Source organism: Sebastes fasciatus, chromosome 5 (genome assembly GCF_043250625.1).
Source record: "Sebastes fasciatus isolate fSebFas1 chromosome 5, fSebFas1.pri, whole genome shotgun sequence".
In the NCBI taxonomy this organism is placed as follows: domain Eukaryota; kingdom Metazoa; phylum Chordata; class Actinopteri; order Perciformes; family Sebastidae; genus Sebastes; species Sebastes fasciatus.
In genome coordinates, this window is record NC_133799.1 from 30,998,801 (window position 1) to 31,020,005 (window position 21,205).

Sequence of the window (21,205 nt, forward strand, 5' to 3'; positions counted from 1 at the left end):
AAAAGATGAAATAAGATCCATGATTAATTACTACCACTACTTTAGTAACAACTGATAAACACATTACAGTATTAAAGGGGACCTATTAGGGATATTAATAATTCAAAGTTTAACCGTTAACCGACATTAAGCATTGTAACCGATTAACGCTATCGGTTAACACGGTTAAAAGAAATGTTAATAATTAATCAAAACGCCATGAGCGGAGCGAGTTGTAGCCTCGTAGCATTTATTCACCGACAAATAAATTGTACACACTGTCTGATACACCTACGTTCACAGCTATAACGCCACCGACAAAACCCACATTCACCGCTGAAGTTAAGCCTCGCTGACAGACCGTATGTGTGTGACAATGGTGAGCACGAAGCTCGAGCAGAGCTACAGATGCTAAAGCTGTGTGTTTGTTGGACCCATCCACCTCCCCTCCCGTCCACCATAAGCAGTCTTTCTCACTTTTTATTCTACGTCACTAGCTCTGAGTGTAGCATATTTACGCAGAGCGTTAACATTGCAGTCAGTACAGGCTACATGGCGTACAAATGACACGCCTAAAGCAAGAAAGGTGTTATTGCACGCTAAATGCCTTGCACATTATTGTGGCATTCATACGCCTTTTCGTGCGAACGGGTTGCTCGCTCACTGAAGGCCCTTTCAGACACAATGCTACCACGGCACAACTACACTCTGAAACCCATTATTTCCAATGGCTGTGATGTGGCGAGTGTGAGCAGCTCTCCTCTGCCAGGAAACTACATTTGGTGTAGCTGTATTGTTGTCCGGATAGAAACAGTAGGGCTTATACATGCCGTACAGTGCCAGAAACAGGTTGTGATAACGAAAAGGAATAAGAAAGTGTGAAAATTTGTCATAAATCGGGAGAAATACGGGAGAATTGTGTCCCCGGGAGGAAACCGGGAGAGGGCAATGAAAAACGAGAATCTCCCTGGATAATGGGGAGGGTTGGCAAGTGTGCTAATATGTCTGTTTTTCCAGGGAGCCAAAGTGCTTTGTGGAGGAGAGCCATTTGTCCCCAGTGACCCCAAATTGAAAGGGGGCTACTTCATGTCACCCTGTGTGCTTGGTGAGTCAGCATTAATCAGTCGATGTCTGAATTTTATACTGTGTGTATGTTTGACTAACACACTATTGGACAACTAAAGCCTTTTTATCAAAATAAAATGTTTTAGATACAAAGTCTCTGTGCCTGGTTGCTTCTGAATAAAAGATGAAATAAGATCCATGATTAATTACTACCACTACTTTAGTAACAACTGATAAACACATTACAGTATTAAAGGGGACCTATTAGGGATATTAATAATTCAAAGTTTAACCGTTAACCGACATTAAGCATTGTAACCGATTAACGCTATCGGTTAACACGATTAAAAGAAATGTTAATAATTAATTAAAACGCCATGAGCGGAGCGAGTTGTAGCCTCGTAGCATTTATTCACCGACAAATAAATTGTACACACTGTCTGATACACCTACGTTCACAGCTATAACGCCACCGACAAAACCCACATTCACCGCTGAAGTTACGCCTCGCTGACAGACCGTATGTGTGTGACAATGGTGAGCACGAAGCTCGAGCAGAGCTACAGATGCTAATGTAGCACAAACAAACACACTGCTTGCCGGACAATTGCTATCGTTAATCCGGGCATACAGAGTGTCGTTACGCCGGGCAGACACAAAGCTGACAACCTGCTAAACTAAACTAAATGTGCGGTGGAGACTTTTACTGGGAAAATGGCTGCATGTCCGCAACACTACACGCAGCACCATGGCTGCTAATGCTCGTGGACGGTGAACTGGAGACAGTGAGCGCGGCATCGTAGCTCAAACAGCAGGTATGAGATAAGTAATGTGTTTTTTGAACATTAAAACATGTAAACATGTTCAAGTATAAACCCAAAATACGTATAAGTATAATAAGTATGCACCTGAAAATGAGCATCATAGGTCCTCTTTAAACATGTGTTATTAAATTTTTTTTTTTTACAAATATCCAATAGTTGATAATCTCCATGTTAATGTTTGTTATTATGATAATATGTGACATTTCAGTACAACACCACCACATATCCAACTTCCAGGTGTGCATTTTACCTGTTCCATTATACAGTAACTGATTCTGGGTGAAGACGCAGATGTACCATACCATGGTCAGTTTATCAATATTAGGCAACTATTGCTTAAGAACAATTATCACCTGTCTGGATTTATTTTAAAACATTGTACTGTTAGTACCTGTCCTGAATAATTACTATTTATTACCATCCATGTACTAACGATAGACCAGTGGAGGCTGGTCCATAGAGGCAGAGGAGGTTGCTCCTCCTCTATTTTTGAGAAGCAAGAGGGAGACCAAAATATAAAAAAAGAGTAATTGGTTGAAATAAATCATTACCAAATCTCATTATCATTTATAACATTTGTATTTTTTTCTTCTTTGGAAAAAATCCATTATTCAAATCCTGATTAAAATGCTTCAACAGCGACACCTGCAGGGCAGAGTGTGTATGAAGTGGTTGTGGGCATCATGGGGGTATGGTAGAGGAGAACAGGCACCTATGGCAAGCCGTTTTAACATTTAATAGCTAAGCTTGACTATCCGTAAATAAAATTACAGATATCCACAACTGCATTTTGACTAGTTGTAATTACATTTTGACTAGTCAGAATTCTTATTCAAGACATCTATATCGTCATTCTGACTAGTCAAAATGACAGTTAGAGATATCTGTAATTCAGTTTTGACTATCCTAAATAACAGATATTACAGATATCTCAAACGCCATTATAACATCATTATCAGAATTGTTGTGCATGACGTGGCTCATGCAAGGCTTCCCACTGGATATTGGCCCAACAAAGCATCTGAACAATGTTAGCAGAAGCTTTTGCTAACTTGGATAGTTCGGTTAAGTTGGAAAGATATTCACAGATTTACACTTCCTGGATCAATAACTCACAAGTGAAACATTGTTAAAAACACAAACGACGGCTCTTTCTAACCGTAGTAAGGTAATCCTTGAGTCCAAGCAAATGTTTGTGCCAGATGTTATACAATTCCTTCCAGGAGTTCCTGAGATATCACTTTCACGAGAATGGGATGGACGTAAACTCACAGTGACCTTTGACCTTTGACCACCAAAATCTAATCAGTTCATCTTTGAGTCCAAGTGGAAGTGTGTGCCAAATTTGAAGAAACTCCCTCCAGGCGTTCCTAAGATATTGCGTTCATGAGAATGGTACGGACGGACGGACGACCCGAAAACATAATGCCTCCGGCCACGACCGTTGCTGGTGCAGAGGCATAAAGAGTCCTGTCAGACACAAACTAACCAGCCTTTAAGGTAAAAAAGTCCTACCAGACACAAAAGACACCTCTTAAAGTTTCAAACCTAAAATCAAGTCACTGGTACAGACAGGCCCTGGTACAACTCTCTACCTAGAGTGCTGCCAGTCCTGCCAGATGCAAAGGCCATCCCTCACTGCTACAAAGAGAAATCCAGCCATCTGTCTCCAGATGGATTGTCGGTCCTGCTTTATACGGGGCTTAAATCCTAATCTGAGTCGCTGTCATCATACCACCTTGGCCTCTTAGCGATGACCTCCCAGTATCTCTCCCAACTCCTCTTTGTGGAGGAGCTGAGGCCAGAAGTTGAGAGAGTCGTCTCTTCAGAGCTGTCCTCTTCTATGAGGCTTTCCTCGTAACTCCCTATGGGCCTTTTAGCAGGATCTGTCTCCTTGTTGCCCTCCTCCCTGCTCCTCTTTCTGGAGGAGCTAGGGCAGGAAGTTGAGGGAGTCGGCTCTTCAGAGCTGTCCTCCTGGATGCCTCCTTGATCTTGATGAGGTTGTTGATGCTGATCTGGTTCCTGATGCTGATCAGGTTCCTGATATTGAGGAAGATGCCGATGAGAGCGAGGATGTCGTAAAATGACACCGTCAATCTCAAACACAAACTCCTCTTCATCTTCATCATCACCCTGATGACCATCTTCCTCTTCTTCCTCAGATGACATGCTCTCATAGCCAGAGTCATCACTGATCCAGTCAGGAGATTCCGCCCTGTCACTCCAGTCATCGCTGTCATCTGTGACTGCATCATCTTCCTCATCATCGCCATAGAAGATGTCCACATCTTCAACCTCTCGCTGATGTTCCAAAGCCGAGGGGAGAGAGAGGAGGACACGGAAGATGTCCATACCCTCAACCTTTCCCTGATGTTCCAAAACCAAGGGGAGAGGGAAGATGAGATGGGAGAAGTCCACATCTTTAACCGCTTCTTCCTCATCTTCATCATCAGAGGAGAGACGGGGGATGCCCACACCTTCATTTCCCTCAGGAATGTGAATGCCTGCTTCTTCAGGGCTATCGTCATCAAGAACAACAACAACAGGGAGCGTGTTACCTTTGTTGTTATCGTCGATGCTCCTAAGCACCTCAGGGAGCCCTTCAGTTGCAGGACGATCATTGATGTAGGAGACAAAAATAAATAAATATATACATATATATATATATATATATATATGTATATATTTATTTATATCTTAATTGATTTTAAAATATTATCTGTGACTTTGACTTTCTACTGGAAAATGTATTTTTTTGTTTTTTAAGGTTCAACACAATATTTGAGAGAGAATATTTTCTAATGAATCTCATTATCATTGTCACAAAGTTTTACATTCATAAATACAAATTGGAAAAAAGTTAAACCCCACTTTAATGTTGGAACTATATATAAAGACAATATAGTCTGCAAAAAACAAAAAGGCTAGTAAAATCGTGAGGTTTTTGCTCCCATTTTTTTAAATTTAATTTTTACTTAAGTTACTATTATTTATTTATTTATTCTTTTATAATAACCCCTGGCATATTATGTTACTTTCTTTTTATTTAATGTATTGTTTACCTATTGATTGATTTAATTGTGCCTTGTATTTCTTTTTTTTTACAGATTTAAAATAAAGTCTATTGGAAAAAAAGGGAATAAATAAAAGTTCAAAATGCAAGCTTTTATTTTGACAGGGTGAACCGGAAGTGTTTCTTCCTTGACTGATTTGGTTAATATCAGTTATCTTGTAGTTACTATGCAGGTAATGTCTTCTTAATGCCCATATAGCGCTATTTGCAGTATGACACTTTGCTATAACATTCACTAGTGTTTCCATTGACGTGTTACCTGTATATACATACTATATATGGATGCTATATGCTCGTATTTGATGCTTCTTGTTTACTCATTTGTAGAGCTAGCAGCAGCTAGCATGCTCACAGTTGTCGTTTAAGCTAAGCTAACGGTAGCTAGGTCAGTGTGTATTTGTTGTTTTTGTTTATCAGAGCTTTTTCTCCCGCTCAGCAACGAGAGGAGAAGCAGCTGGAGGCGGCGGTGGAGTCTCTCGTTTCTCGGGTCGCTCACGTCAAAAACGCTCTTCACAGTTTCATCTACAAGCTGGAGAATGAAGAGAGATTAACATGGTGAGTACATCTCACTGACTAACATGGTGAGTACATCTCACTGACTAACATGGTGAGTACATCTCACTGGTTAACATGGTGAGTACATCTCACTGGTTAACATGGTGAGTACATCTCACTGACTAACATGGTGAGTACATCTCACTGACTAACATGGTGAGTACATCTCACTGGTTAACATGGTGAGTACATCTCACTGGTTAACATGGTGAGTACATCTCACTGATTAACATGGTGAGTACATCTCACTGATTAACATGGTGAGTACATCTCACTGACTAACATGGTGAGTACATCTCACTGGTTAACATGGTGAGTACATCTCACTGACTAACATGGTGAGTACATCTCACTGACTAACATGGTGAGTTTACTCACATCTCACTGGTTAACATGGTGAGTACATCTCACTGACTAACATGGTGAGTTTACTCACATCTCACTGGTTAACATGGTGAGTTTACTCACATCTCACTGATTAACATGGTGAGTTTACTCACATCTCACTGACTAACATGGTGAGTACATCTCACTGACTAACATGGTGAGTACATCTCACTGACTAACATGGTGAGTACATCTCACTGACTAACATGGTGAGTACATCTCACTGATTAACATGGTGAGTACATCTCACTGATTAACATGGTGAGTACATCTCACTGACTAACATGGTGAGTTTACTCACATCTCACTGACTAACATGGTGAGTTTACTCACATCTCACTGATTAACATGGTGAGTACATCTCACTGACTAACATGGTGAGTACATCTCACTGACTAACATGGTGAGTACATCTCACTGACTAACATGGTGAGTACATCTCACTGACTAACATGGTGAGTACATCTCACTGACTAACATGGTGAGTACATCTCACTGACTAACATGGTGAGTACATCTCACTGATTAACATGGTGAGTTTACTCACATCTCACTGATTAACATGGTGAGTGAACACAACGTTAGCTGACAAATATGTAGATAACGATACATCAAGAGTTATGGGATTATTACAGACATTGAATAAATCACAGTGTCCAAATCTGAAGTCTGTCTCTCTGGTCAAATTCTCAAGTGTTATGTTAAAGAAACTATATCTGAATCATAGTTTAGTGTGGACTGTCCTTATGATATTGAAAATGTTGTTTTTTTTTAGCTCAACTTTTTATTGAGTTTGTCACGTGAACATCATTGTACACAAGGTACCATAGATAGACCATAAGGATTATTGCAAATACAAACAGCTGTGAACTATATACATATCACCATTGCCTTGCAAAGAAAACTAAACAAAATAAGAAACAGTATAAACCCACAGACAACAACAATTTTTTTTTAATATTTATATATTTATATTTTATAAAAATATAAAAATAAGTGTGTAGGTTTTCTTACATTTTATCAAAGTGACACATATCTGTGCAAGAAAATGTGGGTTCGAAAGAGAACTGGTGAGGAAATCCCAAGCCTCTACAGTAGATGGCCACGCTTTAATAATTACAGCTGATGACCTTTCTATGTGAGCAATATCTCTAAAATGAATCGACCATTGTTTTATTTGTGGGGGTTAAGGGGAGAACCATGTTTGTATTATGGTTCTCTTGGCTTCAGTCAACCCTGCAAATATGATTTTCCTAAGGGTTAATCTGGTGTTGTCAATAAGAGCGGAGTCATCATTGAATGAAAATAGGGTGGGCTGTTGAGGAATTTGAAATTTAGGGATATTTTCAAGACACTTTTGCCACCTTAGACCAGAGATTAGATATAGAAGGGCATTCCCAGAAAACCTTAAAGCTGCAGTCGGTAGAAATGGAGCAAATGTGATTAAAAAAAGTTATTTTTATAAAGCGGTCACTATATCCTGACAGTAGTGCATGAGACCGGTAATCTGAAAAAAATCATGTGCCTCTCTGTCCTTCAGTGCTCCTAACGGCATCTATAACATTTCACAGACCGGAGGAAAACAACCAACCAGAGCTGAGCTGGAGTCTGCCGTCTCTGAGCAGCTGTCAATCACTTGCAAACACCGATCGAACGGTCAAACTAGGCAGCGCTGATCAAATATGAATCAATAATCTGTTACTGTAATGACTATTTCTCCCCTCAAATGGTTTCAGAAACATCTTGTAGTGCACGGTTTAGCTGTAAAATGAGAAAGTTTATGACCCAGCAGCCATGTTGAGGAGCACAGCCAATAGGAACTCTTTCTCTGTAAAATGACCTGTGATTGGCCAAAGTCTCCCGTCACGGGCTATATTTTCTAAAGCCTGAAAACAGAGCCATGAGGAGGTGCTGAAGTCTAGTTTTCTCTCAAAACACTTGAATTACAATATGCTGAAAGGTTATTATGGAATTTTAATATAATAAAAAAATATGCTGCCTACCTCTACTTTAAGGTGTGTTCCAACGGTATTCTGGCTACATTCAGCAAAGTTTGAACTCTCTATGAGCTTCATTTTGAAGCGCTTGTATGGTGTGGCATAACATTTATGCACAGACTTATAATGAATGAGCTGGATTTTTTGATGAGATAAAGATGTTAGTCAAAATATTGTCCTAGTAGAGTTTGAGGCTCTGTCCCTCGAGGTCACGATCCCAGGACACCCCCCCAGGGTTTTGTCAGTTTTAGTGATTAAGCCATTATAAACAGTGGACTCCAATCCAGCAGAGGATTTTTGAGTGCTCAGTGGACGAGAGGTTAAAGATGAATCCCACAGAACTCCATGGGCACAGATTACTGAAATCTGAAATGTTTTTAAATTATTCTTTTATTTGTCTTTATGATGGAGGGTAGTGAAACGCCTAACTGTCTAACTTCATCACTAGTTATATGTTAGCACTAACATTGCCCGGTCAGTGGATGAGTTTTCTACTGCATAAAAGCGATGAGGTGAAACAACTTCGTACATGTGACACAAGATGCTCTGATGTTTTGTCATCAACATGTACGGGTTTAATATGCCCTTTTGTGGAGTGTTTTTTTCCCTCTCAGGAGCTGTGATGTGTCTTTGTGTCATCCAGGCCCTCTGTTTTGGACAACTTTGCTCTGCTATCTGGTCAGCTGAACACCATCAACAAACTGCTCAAGAACGAGAAGACGCCATCGTTTCGCAACCAGGTTATAATACCGCTGCTTCTGTCTCCAGACCGAGATGAGGATTTAGCAGTGAGTATCAAAGACCGACTGACGCGTTTGCTTCTCTTAAGCAATCTCTCTGACCCGTCCATTTACGACCTCTGATTGTTCCCCCCACAGAAACTCACAGAGCAGCGTGTCCCGGTGTTCAGCCACGAGATTGTACCGGACTACCTGCGGACCAAGCCTGATCCAGAGGTGGAGGAGCAGGAGAAGCAGCTGAGTGTTGAGGCAGCACGAATTGGCCCAGAGGTGGCACAGGTCAGTTAGTTATCATATGGACTGAGTGGATCCATGATGTCTGGTCTACCATACACTAGGAGACTTCGAAAAGAACAGTACTACTGACATTCCAGTAGCTAATGTAGCTTGGAAGTAGCCCCGTTTGGGACAGTGGTTAGCTCTGGTGTTTTTTGACAACAGCCGCCATTTTGGACTGAAAACACTAATATTATATATAAATATATATATATATATATATGACAGTTTTGAAAGGGGGAGAGAGAGGGAATGACATGCTGCAAAGGGCCACAGGTCAGATTGGAAACCCCGGGCCGCTGCGGTAAGGACTCAGCCTTCGTACATATTTTATTGTTCAACTATAGAATATGACAATAAAATATAAATGATTTTGTTTTACGTTTTTGTACAGCACTTTTTAGGCGAACGTTTTACTGGCGTCCAGTAGTCGCTTTTAGTCCAAAAAACAATTGACTTTCACTTCTTGGCAGTATACATTATTTGGTCTTGTTCACTCCTCAACTCCACCAGTTTCTCCATGTTTACTTTCTATCCCGTTTGCTGCTTCCTGTTTGGTGTTGGAGAGAGCGCACCTATTGGTTGTTGACAATGTTCACGTCATTGAACTTATGATAATATTAAACATGTTTGATTTTATCAGAATATCAAGATGAGAAAAAGACTGACGTAAGACAGCTTGGACTGAGTTTTATGACCACCTTACACTAAACACGCTGCGACTCTAACAAAACTCTGATGAAGTCTGTGATTTCATTGCGACATTGGAAATATATCTGCAGTGAAATCGCTTGAAAAGTCGTTTGGTATAAGGTCGGCATTACTCGTATGCAAAAGTTATTTTGTTGAGCTAAAATGTAGAGCAGTCAGTTGCCTTATATTGCTTACAGCTGTATAGATTATTTTGCATTGTTCAAACCCCCCTGGTTGTATTTTTATCAACAGAAACAGATCCAGACGTTGAATAAACTGTGTTCCAATCTGCTGGAGAAGCTCAACAATCCTCGTGATGACAGAGATGCAGAGAGTTCAGGTATGTTGTTCTTTCACTTTCCGGGTTATTCATCTCAATTTCATTTAAACATTTAAATATGTTGACTCATATGAGTTGTTTCCCACCCCCCAGCAATACGACAGAGCAAACCGTCTTTCAACCCCGCCGACACTAACGCATTGGTTGGAGCCGTTGCATTTGGAAAGGGGCTTTCCAAATGCAGGCCTCCGGGTCCAGTGGCCCCCGGGCATCCAGGACAAGGGCCCATGATGAGTGGAGGTCCAACCTTACAGCAGGTCACCATTGGCGGTGGTTCAAGCCAGCAAGCAGGTATGGGAGGACCCGGGGTTCCACAGCAGCAAGGGCAGCCAGGTAGGAGACCTGGAGAGCTGGGTTAGTATTTCACCTCCACTACTTTGTGTTGAGTGTTTATTGTTCGTGTTAGATTCTTAAAATACATCTGTACTGATGTTAAGCCCTTGCTGCTCTTCAATCTCCATGTGCATGTGTATATTTGATGATATAATTGATGCTTTATATTTTTCTATTTTAGGATGTTAATGAGTATGAGGTGGACAGGGTATTTACATTACATTTCTATGTAAAATAATTTGATATATACAGTGTGAAGGTTGAATGATACATTCTTTAAAGGTGCTAAATTCGATATCCAGAGCATTAATATAGCATCAAACAACTATTTGCTGTGTAAAGATATAGAGGAGTAATGTCTACCTGAGCAGAGTGTGTGTGTTGTAAGCCGAGCTTCTCCGTGCTTTGTTGACATAGCCGTCTGGCCGTGCGTGCGTGCTTTAGTGCATGTGAGCGTGCTGGGCTTGCCGCGGTAGTCGGTGTTACACGGTGTTCGCGCATACATAAGTTATTACATTACTTGCCCACCCCTCCCACCTTTTTTTAAAAATAGAAATAAACCCATTTAGTTTATTCTTGCGTATCAGCGCCGTGTTGTCAATACATAGTCAGACGATGAATGCTACAAAGGGAAAGTGTCAGAAGTCACATTTCACACACACACACACACACACACACACACAGACCGAGAGAGAGTTGACAGACAAGATGATGACGGAGGTTTTGGTGTCAAAGCGAAAAGCAAAAACGGCCATTTGGCAATATTTCAGATTTAAACCCAATGCTTTAAGGGAACCTTAACGTTAGTGAGGCAATCGCCGTGCGGAGGACGGAGCGGTCACAGTCGGTGTGTGCGCGGCGCCGGGTGGAAACCTGCGGCCTCACAGCGAAAGCTCAACCAGAGACCAGACACACAGCCATCCACGTCAAAGATCAAAGCAAGTGCTCTACATTTACTGACCATTTCTTCTAAAATGTCCGGTGTAATCAGCAACACTGTCACAAGTCTATTAACCGGTGGGAAAATGTCCTCACCGTGACATCCCCTGAGTGCACCCCACTGGCTAGCTCACGGCCGCCGTTCTGTACTGTTCTCATACGGCGGTTACAGCTGATAACGCCGTCCCAACCGACAGCGTCGTAGCAGAAACGTAGCACCCACCCTCCAGTTCCTCCTCAGGTAAACACTGTTAGCTCTGTCAGCACCAGCTGTTTGCACCAGCGGTTGTTTGCACTGTTGTGGCTGTTATCACCATTAGCTGTCTCCATGTTGAGAGGCAATAGAAATGCTCCCAATCCTGTATTTAGCACCTTTAATGATTACACCACATTTTGATACCCCTTCACACACATCAACAGTTATTGAAGAGTAAAATCTGAATAGATTGTTCTAACAGATCATATGTTATTCAATCAGGGTTAATGTTTATGTGACTTCCTGTATAAAGTGGTGATGCTGCTGGAAACTGTCTGACTTGACCTCAGCTTTTTTGTCACTCGTCCACTTCCAAACGAGATAGAAATTAATCTCAAATAGTTCAGGAACTATTTACCAATTTATCCTATGCACAAAGTATACAAAAATACCCTTGGAAATGTGCTAAACTGTAGATTTCCGAGTACACGTGTAGAACATTGTCACCAAGCATTAATCCTCTCCCTATTTTTTTTCTTTCTCAGGAAAAATGCCAAGCAGCATCAAGACAAACATCAAATCTGCGTCTGGTTCAATGCATCCTTATAACCGATGAGCCCTCTCTTTCTTATTTGTTCACAATTATTTGTTACATTTCAGAGATTCACCTACAATGACAAGATTTGTAATACTCACCTTTGTAATATTATATATGCCCATTATTTTCATGGAACGGACCAACTTCTACGAAGTTATTACTCTGTTCTCTCTAAAGCTGTTTCACTGACATTCTTAGTGTTAAATTATCTCAAACATAAAATGTTAATATTTGCGACCTTTTAGGATACATTTTTCATTTTTGATACATCACCTGAGTCTCAGTGTGTGAGCCACTAGATGGCAGTATGACACCATTTGTGGGCGTAGAATAGCTTGGATTTAGAACTGTACTATTGACTCTTTTTCAATAAAAGATGTGTTAAAAGAACTACTTGTTTGTGTAATGAATGCATATAAATCAGCACTTTATTTTTTATTCTCTTTGTGTACTTGAGGGAAATAATAATTCTGCAAATTTTCAAATAAACTCTTGCCTTTTTAAAAAAATCCAAAACAAGTGTTACAGTGCTTTGCCCGTAGTTTATTTTTTACAATCAGGTGGTGTTTACACAGCTCTGTATTGTCAAAACTGTAACCTTGTTGTAATTGAACATCACTACTGTTACGTGTGTTGACATGAACGGCACATCCACCCATCAAATGACCATCCCAACATTTCAGACATGCACCATGATCTGATTCAGTATTTCCGCCGGTTTCTTCTTCTTCTCTTGCTCCTCTTTGCCCATTTTGCTGCAGTACCAAAGGTGAGAATAATGAGGGTGGACGTTGCTCTGTGTGGCCTGATAATGTCAAAGTGTTTAAGGGGGCAAATGAGGAAGTATCTGTGCTGACGTGCGAGGGGGGCCTCTCTCCATGCCGGCTCTCTCTGTCCACTCCAATCCCTGTCCTGCTGCACAGCACAGTGACCGCGCTGCTGTCACAGCATGCGGGCCCATGGCTGACCTACATACACCCTCTGTCCCCAAACAGGCAGACGTCTCGCTGTGTCAGCCCGCCGTGGTCGGACGCTCTGCTGAGACAGCTCAAAGCTGCACAAGGTCACACTTGCGTCCACAGATTAGGTCTAAATTATAAACAAAGAGCTAACGGGCAACATCCTGCGCAGCTCAGAAAACCGAAAGGTTGAACTGCCAAACTATCACCCAAAGTTAAAGGATTATGCAGTGTTTGTGTGTTTTTACCATTTGCTACCAACCACACACTATGGTTCACACTAAAGCTGGACATTTACAAAGCATACTAGAGTTAGTCTTTGATTTCTGATGTGTTTTTCCTGCTTTACAGGCAGCCAATGATTTCCATTCCAAAATGTATTTACAGAGACTCAAAACTAGGTAATCCATCAGAGCAATTATGCTGCATTGCCTTAGAATAATACAATAATAATGAGACTAAGCAGATATGATGCTCACTTTGTACAATTACCTATTTCCAGCTGGTTTCAAGTCCCTACAAGTTTCACAATGTATTAAAACGACTGGGGGAACTAGTTGTCAAATTAATATAAAGAAAAAACTATTGTATACACGATCAGCAGAAAATGGCCTAAAACATTGCAAAAGAATGCTATGTTGTTAGTGATTTTTCCCCTAATTAAGTGATAACCCTCTGAGGCTGTTAACCTAATTTTATTACACCTCTTTAACGATATTGGTCCATTGACATTTTTCAAATGAATTACAATGATCTGCGAGGGATTCATGATTTTTAATGAATATGTATCCTCTCAAAACAATTAAGGTACAATGTTGTTCTTGCATTTTTGCTTTTAAAAAGCAGAGTTGAGTTGTTGCTGAGGCTGTAACCTATATAGGTGTTGCCTCATAGGCCCCAAAGTGCATCTTGGGAAAGGAATTACACTTATAGGCTCCTGGTGCCTTCAAATGAAACTTGTGAGCTCGTGTTTACAACATGGGAAGACATGTACACCATGTGCTTGTGAGAACTCCGCTGCTAAGCAACGGCAATATTAACGTTACTGTTACTGGTGTCTAGAAGCCACAGAGGCTGACAATTTAGCAAGCTCGCAAGTGGGTAACATAATGCAGTAAGTAGACGGAGGAAAAAGATGTGGCCGTTGGGAATATCAACATTTTTCTCAGACATATGAAATTCCGGATAGAAAAACAATATACAACTAAAATTACAATATATATATATAAATTTATTATGTGCCAAAAAATCCATGGCCTCTGCCATTTCTGACAACGTCAACAAACACGTTACAACTCGTGAACTCGGAGCTTTCAGAAACTTTCCACTTACGGGGTCGTGAATACCACAAGAGGGGGGCGTTCATATGGACTCTTCTTGTGAATACGGTAAACACGACCCCTTTTAAAAGCACCATACGTTACAAATAGCATACTTTTTCTTTTTTACTTTTAGTACATACTGCAGCTGCCCTTACAAAATACATACTAATGCATTCAGTATGCATACTACTTCATCATAAAACTGAGCCTTGAACTTTGACCATCTTGCTCATATATCCGTTGTGCAGAGGATTGTGGGTCAGAATAGCCAGAAAAGCATGCTGGCTTGCATACTGCAAAATGGGACCGGAGGTAGTAGGACATCCTGGTATTTTTGGCATATTGCATTTGACATATATGTAAGGGGACATACTAGATATTTTTCTGGCATACTAAATAGTATGGTCGTATGGGTACTGGAACGCACAGTTGCTGCTACGGGGCTATAACTGATCATGGGATGGTACATTTTGTGAACAAAGCACTCTCAAAAATGAGCACAAAATAGGCTGCCATTATCAGACAACCTCTTAAATATTATAAGAAAATATTTAAGACTGATCTGAATGTCCACATGGGTTTAAAGCCACAATGACACGATGTTTGATATAAAGATGTAAATGATCAAATGAATGAATGATGGTGGTTGAATTCCATTTAGCTGCTTCAGTTTTAGGGTCCATGGCTCACTGTCACACTGTCATGACTCACTAGGGCACTTGAATAGAGCGGAGCCATCATTAATGTTATTAGTAACACCTGTGCTTTTCTTGCTGTGACAAGTCAGAATGCCTGCTGAGGAACATTTGGTCGATCAGCGTTGAGTGAAAAATCTCAAGACAGGATGGAATTATACAAATTATACAGTGTGAGTAGTATACATATATATATTTTTAGAGTTTATTATGTATGTTAGAGCATGTTGTTTGACAGTGATTACGTAACAAATATTTAAGTAAGGGTGATGTGATGGTGTAGTAGTAGAAGTGTAGTAGCTGTAGCATTTAAAAAAAAAAATTAAGTCAAGGTCCACTCACTAGTTTTTCTGCAGCTTTCAACTGCGTTTTACAGTTGCTGATGAAGAATTTACTATTTACAAGGACTAGAATGAATTTTCATGCTAAACAAATATTGTGACATGAATATTATGTTATCAGATTTGATACTGACTGTGTTAAATACATCGTCATCTTGCACTTCTTAAGAGTTCCTACTTTACGGTCAATGTATGATTGAGAATTAAGAAGAAGAAAATGAAACAGATAAAGGTTTGTTAGACGTACTTCATGTGGTCCTTTCGTGTTCTGTTTCCTGAGTCTTAAAATAAATATCAATGATGTCCAATAAAGAAAACATTAATTTTCTGATCATCTTTTAAGAGCTGTAAGAGCTATAGATGCAGGCGGTGATTTAGATTGCACTCCTTGGAGAGTCACATAATGTTCCGCTATCACCGCCCTGACACTGCTGTCACAGCCATACGGGAGCCTCATGACAGTTATGTCTCTTCTGTGTTATTCAATTAGAATATTAATTTACTCCCTGTCATAAAACTAGCATCTGGATCTGAATACCATCCATTCATGCTGCCCTACGAAGTCTAAATGCAGTTAATTGTTCAAAATTGAGTTAAACTCAGAATGTGACTTTTTAACCTCTTAGCTTATCATAGAAATGATTTTACCATAGAATGTAATATGTAGTTAAACCTAACCAGTGACTAGGCTACACTCCTGCTAGCTAAGGCTAGATGGTGTGATTGCCTTAGCTTAAGCTAATTTACCCACTTTTTCCTGTTTTCCCTAAATTGAAAAAAAAATATTTGGATGCTTCAACATCTTAAAGGTCCCATATTATGCTCATTTTCAGGTTCATACTATATTTTGTGTTTCTACTATAACATGTTTACATGCTGTAATGTTAAAAAATAAACTTTATTTTCCTCATACTGTCGGCCTGAATATACCTGTATTTACCCTCTGTCTTAAACGCTCCGTTTTAGCGCATTGCGACGGAATTGCGACAAAATTGCAACAGAATTGCGTTGCTAGGCAACAGCTTGGGTCCATGTGTACTTCCTGTCAGCTGATGACATTCACATTCACAGTAACCAGGAATAAACTGGGACACATTTAGAATGTTTACGTTTAAATCTGTGTAAAGGGTCTAAATATTGTATATTTGTGACATCACAAATGGACAGAAATGCTGACAGCTTGTTTCAAATGCAGAGTTTCTGAATACGGGCTGTGTGTATTTCCCTGTGGATTGAGCGTTTCAATACTTTCACAGTATTTATATAGAACTTAAGCCTGCTTTATAATAAAAAAAACATGAAAATCAATTTTTTCTATAATATGGGGCCTTTAATGATTCAGTTTGTCATACCACATAAATAAAAACCGTGGCTAAATCATAAATCATAATGGAGCAACACCACATAAACTAGGCCAGCTAAAAGCTAATGCACCTAGCTTAAACATAGGCCTTACCACTGTCTCTACAGCCTCTCTAGTGGAATTCCATTTCACATGGTTAAGCTATACCTTTGAAGGACCAGTGTGTAGGAGTTAGTGACACCTAGTGGCTGTAGGAGAACTACGGTGGCCTTCAGGTAACGTAAAAACGTGAAAGTCTCTTTCTAGAGCCAGTGTTTGGTTTGTCCGTTCTGGGCTACTGTAGAAATATGGCGGAGCAACATGGTTGACTCCGTGAAGACGACTCGCTCTCTATGTAGATATGAAGGACTCATTCTAAGCTAACAAAAACAAAACGAATTTTAGTTTCAGGTGATTATACACTAATGAAAACATAGTTATGAATATTATATTCCATTTCTGCCAATAGATCCCCCTCAATCTTACACACTGGACCTTTAAATTACATAATTATATGTACTTAATTAAAGACTAATTAATTAAAGTCATTATTTCATTATTCATTTAATAATTTGTTTAGTAATGGGTCTTTTCTGCGCCCTTTAAATTGTTCATAGAGTGCAGTAAATGTTTTTTGTTTTGTTTTTATGTAAGGTTTGTGACAATGATTAATAACCTGCTCAACCCTCGTGCCTTACTTTAAAAAAAGTTGCTCTAATGTCCTTAGAGGACAAAAATGTCTGTGTCAAAAAAACTGCCATAAAAATACTATTTATAGCCTGTATTAATATTACTTTCTACTTTCACTGAGTTAAATCCTTTAACCAACTTAAGTCCTCATTTTGATGCAATTTAATGTTTTGTGCAGTATCAGAGTAAAATAAACAACAAAAAAACAACAACACTTGTTTTAGAGGACAGATATGCCCCCTTTCTAAAACTGCTATAAAAATACTAAACATTAATATTATTTTATACAATATTATCATTTTAATATATTTAATTATATTATTATTTATTTAATTAAACAATTAATTAATTTTCAGAATTGTAACCTTTTAAATGCCAGCTTGTTTACATAATGCCACTGTTTTTTTTATTAAAAAAGAAATCTGGGATATGTCACTGATTAGAAACAACACTGATTTTGATGCCTTTTTTTTCTCTGTGCTGGAAACCTGGAAAACAGCATGTGTTTGCCCCATAGCAACATGACCAAATGGCTCAATCTGGTGGAAAATACTAAAAACTACTATTGTGAAGCCAGGGCTCTTGATTGAAAGTCTAATATAATAGTATGCATGATTTTATGCTGTAATGGTCGTGGGATCCAAAATTTCCAATGGTTTCAATGGAGACATTTTTGTCCATAAGTATCTGAGTGTCTGTATTTTGGCTACACAGTTTATTATAGACTTATTATAAGTTATAATCAAATTTGCGTCCTTGCCAAAATTTCTGAATTCCTTTTTTTATTAAAATTGATTTTAAAAGCCCAAATGTCCCTGGTGAGGCACAAAGGTTAGAAAGGCTTAAAACGAAGCTTCTATATCTGTTATACAGTTTGACTAAGAGCTTTTCCCTGTCCCTGTTCCTGTTCTCAGTGCTCTCTGCCTTTGAAAGACACCGTCACACAGACCATGAGGGGTCAGCAGTGTTTCACCGTTGGGAGACACCGACCCGCCACAGGCTCATTCTGTAAAAACAGATTTCTTAAACCGCCTTCTGTTTTGACTATTGATTTAAATATTAATTTGAATCCATAAATCCAGATTGTGTCTGTGTGAGATAGAGAGATATGGTATAGTCACACCCAACACATTCAGTCTGAGTCTGAGCCACGCTGTACATAACTGGATAATAGGAAAACTCAATATGACAGCTGCCTCCTGAATTACAATATACAGTATATAGCAGGGTGCACAGAGCAGGGGGGAACGGGGCAGTTTTTTTTCCACCGGACATAAATCCATCCTGACAACATAATCAGCATTGCTATCTTACGAAAAGACAGGATTTCCCTCTAAAGCGACACACTGCGGTGACCAAATGTGTCAGATGACTTCATGTCCAGAAATGCAGGGAAAAACATTTAAGAAGATGAAAACACAGACGCAAACTCAAAACAAATTATCTCTAACAGCGGCACGAGAAGCGACATGAATGGTCCTACTTTTTGTTGTCGGACGTGAGCGCCATAATTATTGCAACAGCAGTGTATCTGAATGTCCTTGATCATCAGGGCAAAAATATGTTTGTTTCATTTTTGATTCATGTTTCGGAGAGATAACTTTCTCATTTCTTTAATAAGAGCATCTCCTGGCACAGTTTTAAAGGTTTTTGTCCCCCCCCCGCCACCATATAATTGAAGAACACGATAAGGTCCACATCTTGCTCATTATGGAAGCTTTAGGCAAATATAAAGAACCAGTTAAACTCCCACACCCCAAAATGCTCAAATTTACTGCAGATTCTAATTCAAATGTTCCACGGTTGAAATAACTTGAAAGGCGACGATGACACACACTGATCTGTGAAATCTTTTTCAAATGTCTTCTTTATGAAAGTTGGGATCAGAGGAATTCATTAGAGATCTGTGGGTGGCATAGGCAATAAGAGACTGAGGCTTTCCACTGGCAAGTCTGTGCCAAACTGAACCGTTTCCAAATCTGAAATCTGCAACACACCCACAGTCACTAATTACTTGACCCTATTCCTGCAGAACCTGTTTTCTTTGGAGTTATTTTTTGATTCATATGAGATCTATCAGTGGAAAAGAAGACTTGTTTCATCATATTAATGCAGGATTTCCTTGAGACAAAGCCTCGTGCCCTCAGACCTTGCATCGTCTGCTTCAGTAGCCCTTCCCTCAGGCACGTGTGTGTAGCCTCCTCGGTGGGTGAGTGTGTGTGTGTGTGTGTCATGCCGGCAGGCGTTGACATAACTGATGCGCATTATGCGTCGTGTATAAGGCCTCATGAGCCTTGTTATTGTCATTGATATAATGTGAGCCCGCCGTATGTGCCACATGCATTGTGGTCCGGTTGAGGATGATTGATATGAACCTCCAGTGATGAGAAGGCTCAGATCAGATGGACGAAACCAGCAAGGAGGAGGTCAAAGGAGACAGACAGGCTTTTTCTTTTCTTACCAAAACAGTGTTGCAGTCCACTGTTTGGATTTCCTCCTTCGCATCAGAGTGAGACGTCGATGTTTGCTTTTGCAAAGTTTTCCAAAACTGGATTTTTTTCTTTTTGCAAATTAGCAAATTGGAAATTTAAATCCAGACAAAACTCTACATTCTTTGTGCGTAGCCTATTTGAGGCAGTTTTTTTTTTTTTAGTTTTGAAATAGAAATGATGAGGATGCTCTCTCTCGGGATTTAACAAGTCAGAAAGAGCTATATTTCAGTTGATATAGATCTATCAGAAAGTACCAATACAGTCCGTACCAATACAGCCTCTTGTGTGCGTTCTGAGTGACAACCAAGGCTGGATTAATCCACTAGAGGGGCCCTGTGAGCTGTGAGACGCCATCACTCTCCTTTTAGCTCAGTTTTAGTCTCCACCAACTCCTCAGAAAGTTGTAAAACCAGAACAATTTAATGATTCTAAAATGCTCCGTAGAGCTATTGGCAAATACAGATGATAATCATCTGTGGAGTCATCACTACAAGCGACCCCTCTCACATTATTACATATCACCCATTGTTAATATAAAAAATAGGGCTGTCAAAGTTAACACCATAATAACGTGTTAAGGCAAATTCGTTTTAACACCACTAATTTCTTTAACGCATTAACGCGACTTTCGATTTTTAGGTTGTAGCGGGCTCAGTTTTAAAGCTAGAGTGAAAATACTGGTATAATATGAAACTAGATAAATCAGTTGGTACCAACCATGTCATGCTAGCTTCTTGCGAAGGAGGCTAAATAAATCTCTAAACTTACGCTAAATTTTGGCGAGAAAAAAATAGCATGGCTATTTTCAAAGGGGTCCCTTGACCTCTGATCTCAAGATATGTGAATGAAAATGGGTTCTCTGGGTACCCACGAGTCTCCCCCTTTACAGACATGCCCACTTTATGATAATCACATGCAGTTTGGGGCAAGTCATAGTCAAGTCAGCACACTGACACACTGACAGCTGTTGTTGCCTGTTGGACTTGAGGTTTTGAGCCATGTTATGATTTGAGCATATTTTTTATGCTAAATGCAGTACCTGTGAGGGTTTCTGGACAATATTTGTCCTTGTTTTGTGTTGTTAATTGATTTCCAATAATAAATATATACATACATTTACATAAAGCAGCATATCTGCTCACTTTTCAGCCAAATTCATCCCGGTTCAAACCAAGACATCAAGGCATCTTTTGACTTGCAAATCATCAAATCAGTCATTTCTGGGAACGGCTTGCACTTCTCGTAGTAGATCAAAAAATAATAACACCTGCCATCAGATTCTTATTCCTTTTAAAATGGATATAAGAAATTTTAATTTTAGCGTGAGAGACCTTTAACAACAAAATGTCATGAAAAGATAATATTGTGC

General features: G+C 39.6%; 1 protein-coding gene across 3 annotated transcripts; it reads left to right on the forward strand.

Moving 5' to 3' along the window:
- Positions 1-5,020: 5,020 nt before the first annotated feature.
- On the forward strand, positions 5,021-12,385 carry med8 (mediator complex subunit 8). 3 transcript variants are annotated; one of them, XM_074636426.1, is made up of 7 exons: positions 5,021-5,114; positions 5,378-5,496; positions 8,524-8,668; positions 8,759-8,899; positions 9,842-9,929; positions 10,023-10,283; positions 11,943-12,385. In XM_074636426.1, the coding sequence occupies exons 1-7, from the start codon at positions 5,109-5,111 to the stop codon at positions 12,011-12,013; spliced, it is 831 nt and encodes a 276-aa protein (XP_074492527.1). In that variant the 5' UTR covers positions 5,021-5,108; the 3' UTR covers positions 12,014-12,385. The 3 variants fall into 3 exon arrangements, with proteins under 3 accessions (XP_074492527.1, XP_074492528.1, XP_074492529.1); XM_074636427.1 differs by having other exon boundaries at positions 10,023-10,262; XM_074636428.1 differs by having other exon boundaries at positions 10,023-10,220.
- The last annotated feature ends 8,820 nt before the right edge of the window (positions 12,386-21,205 follow it).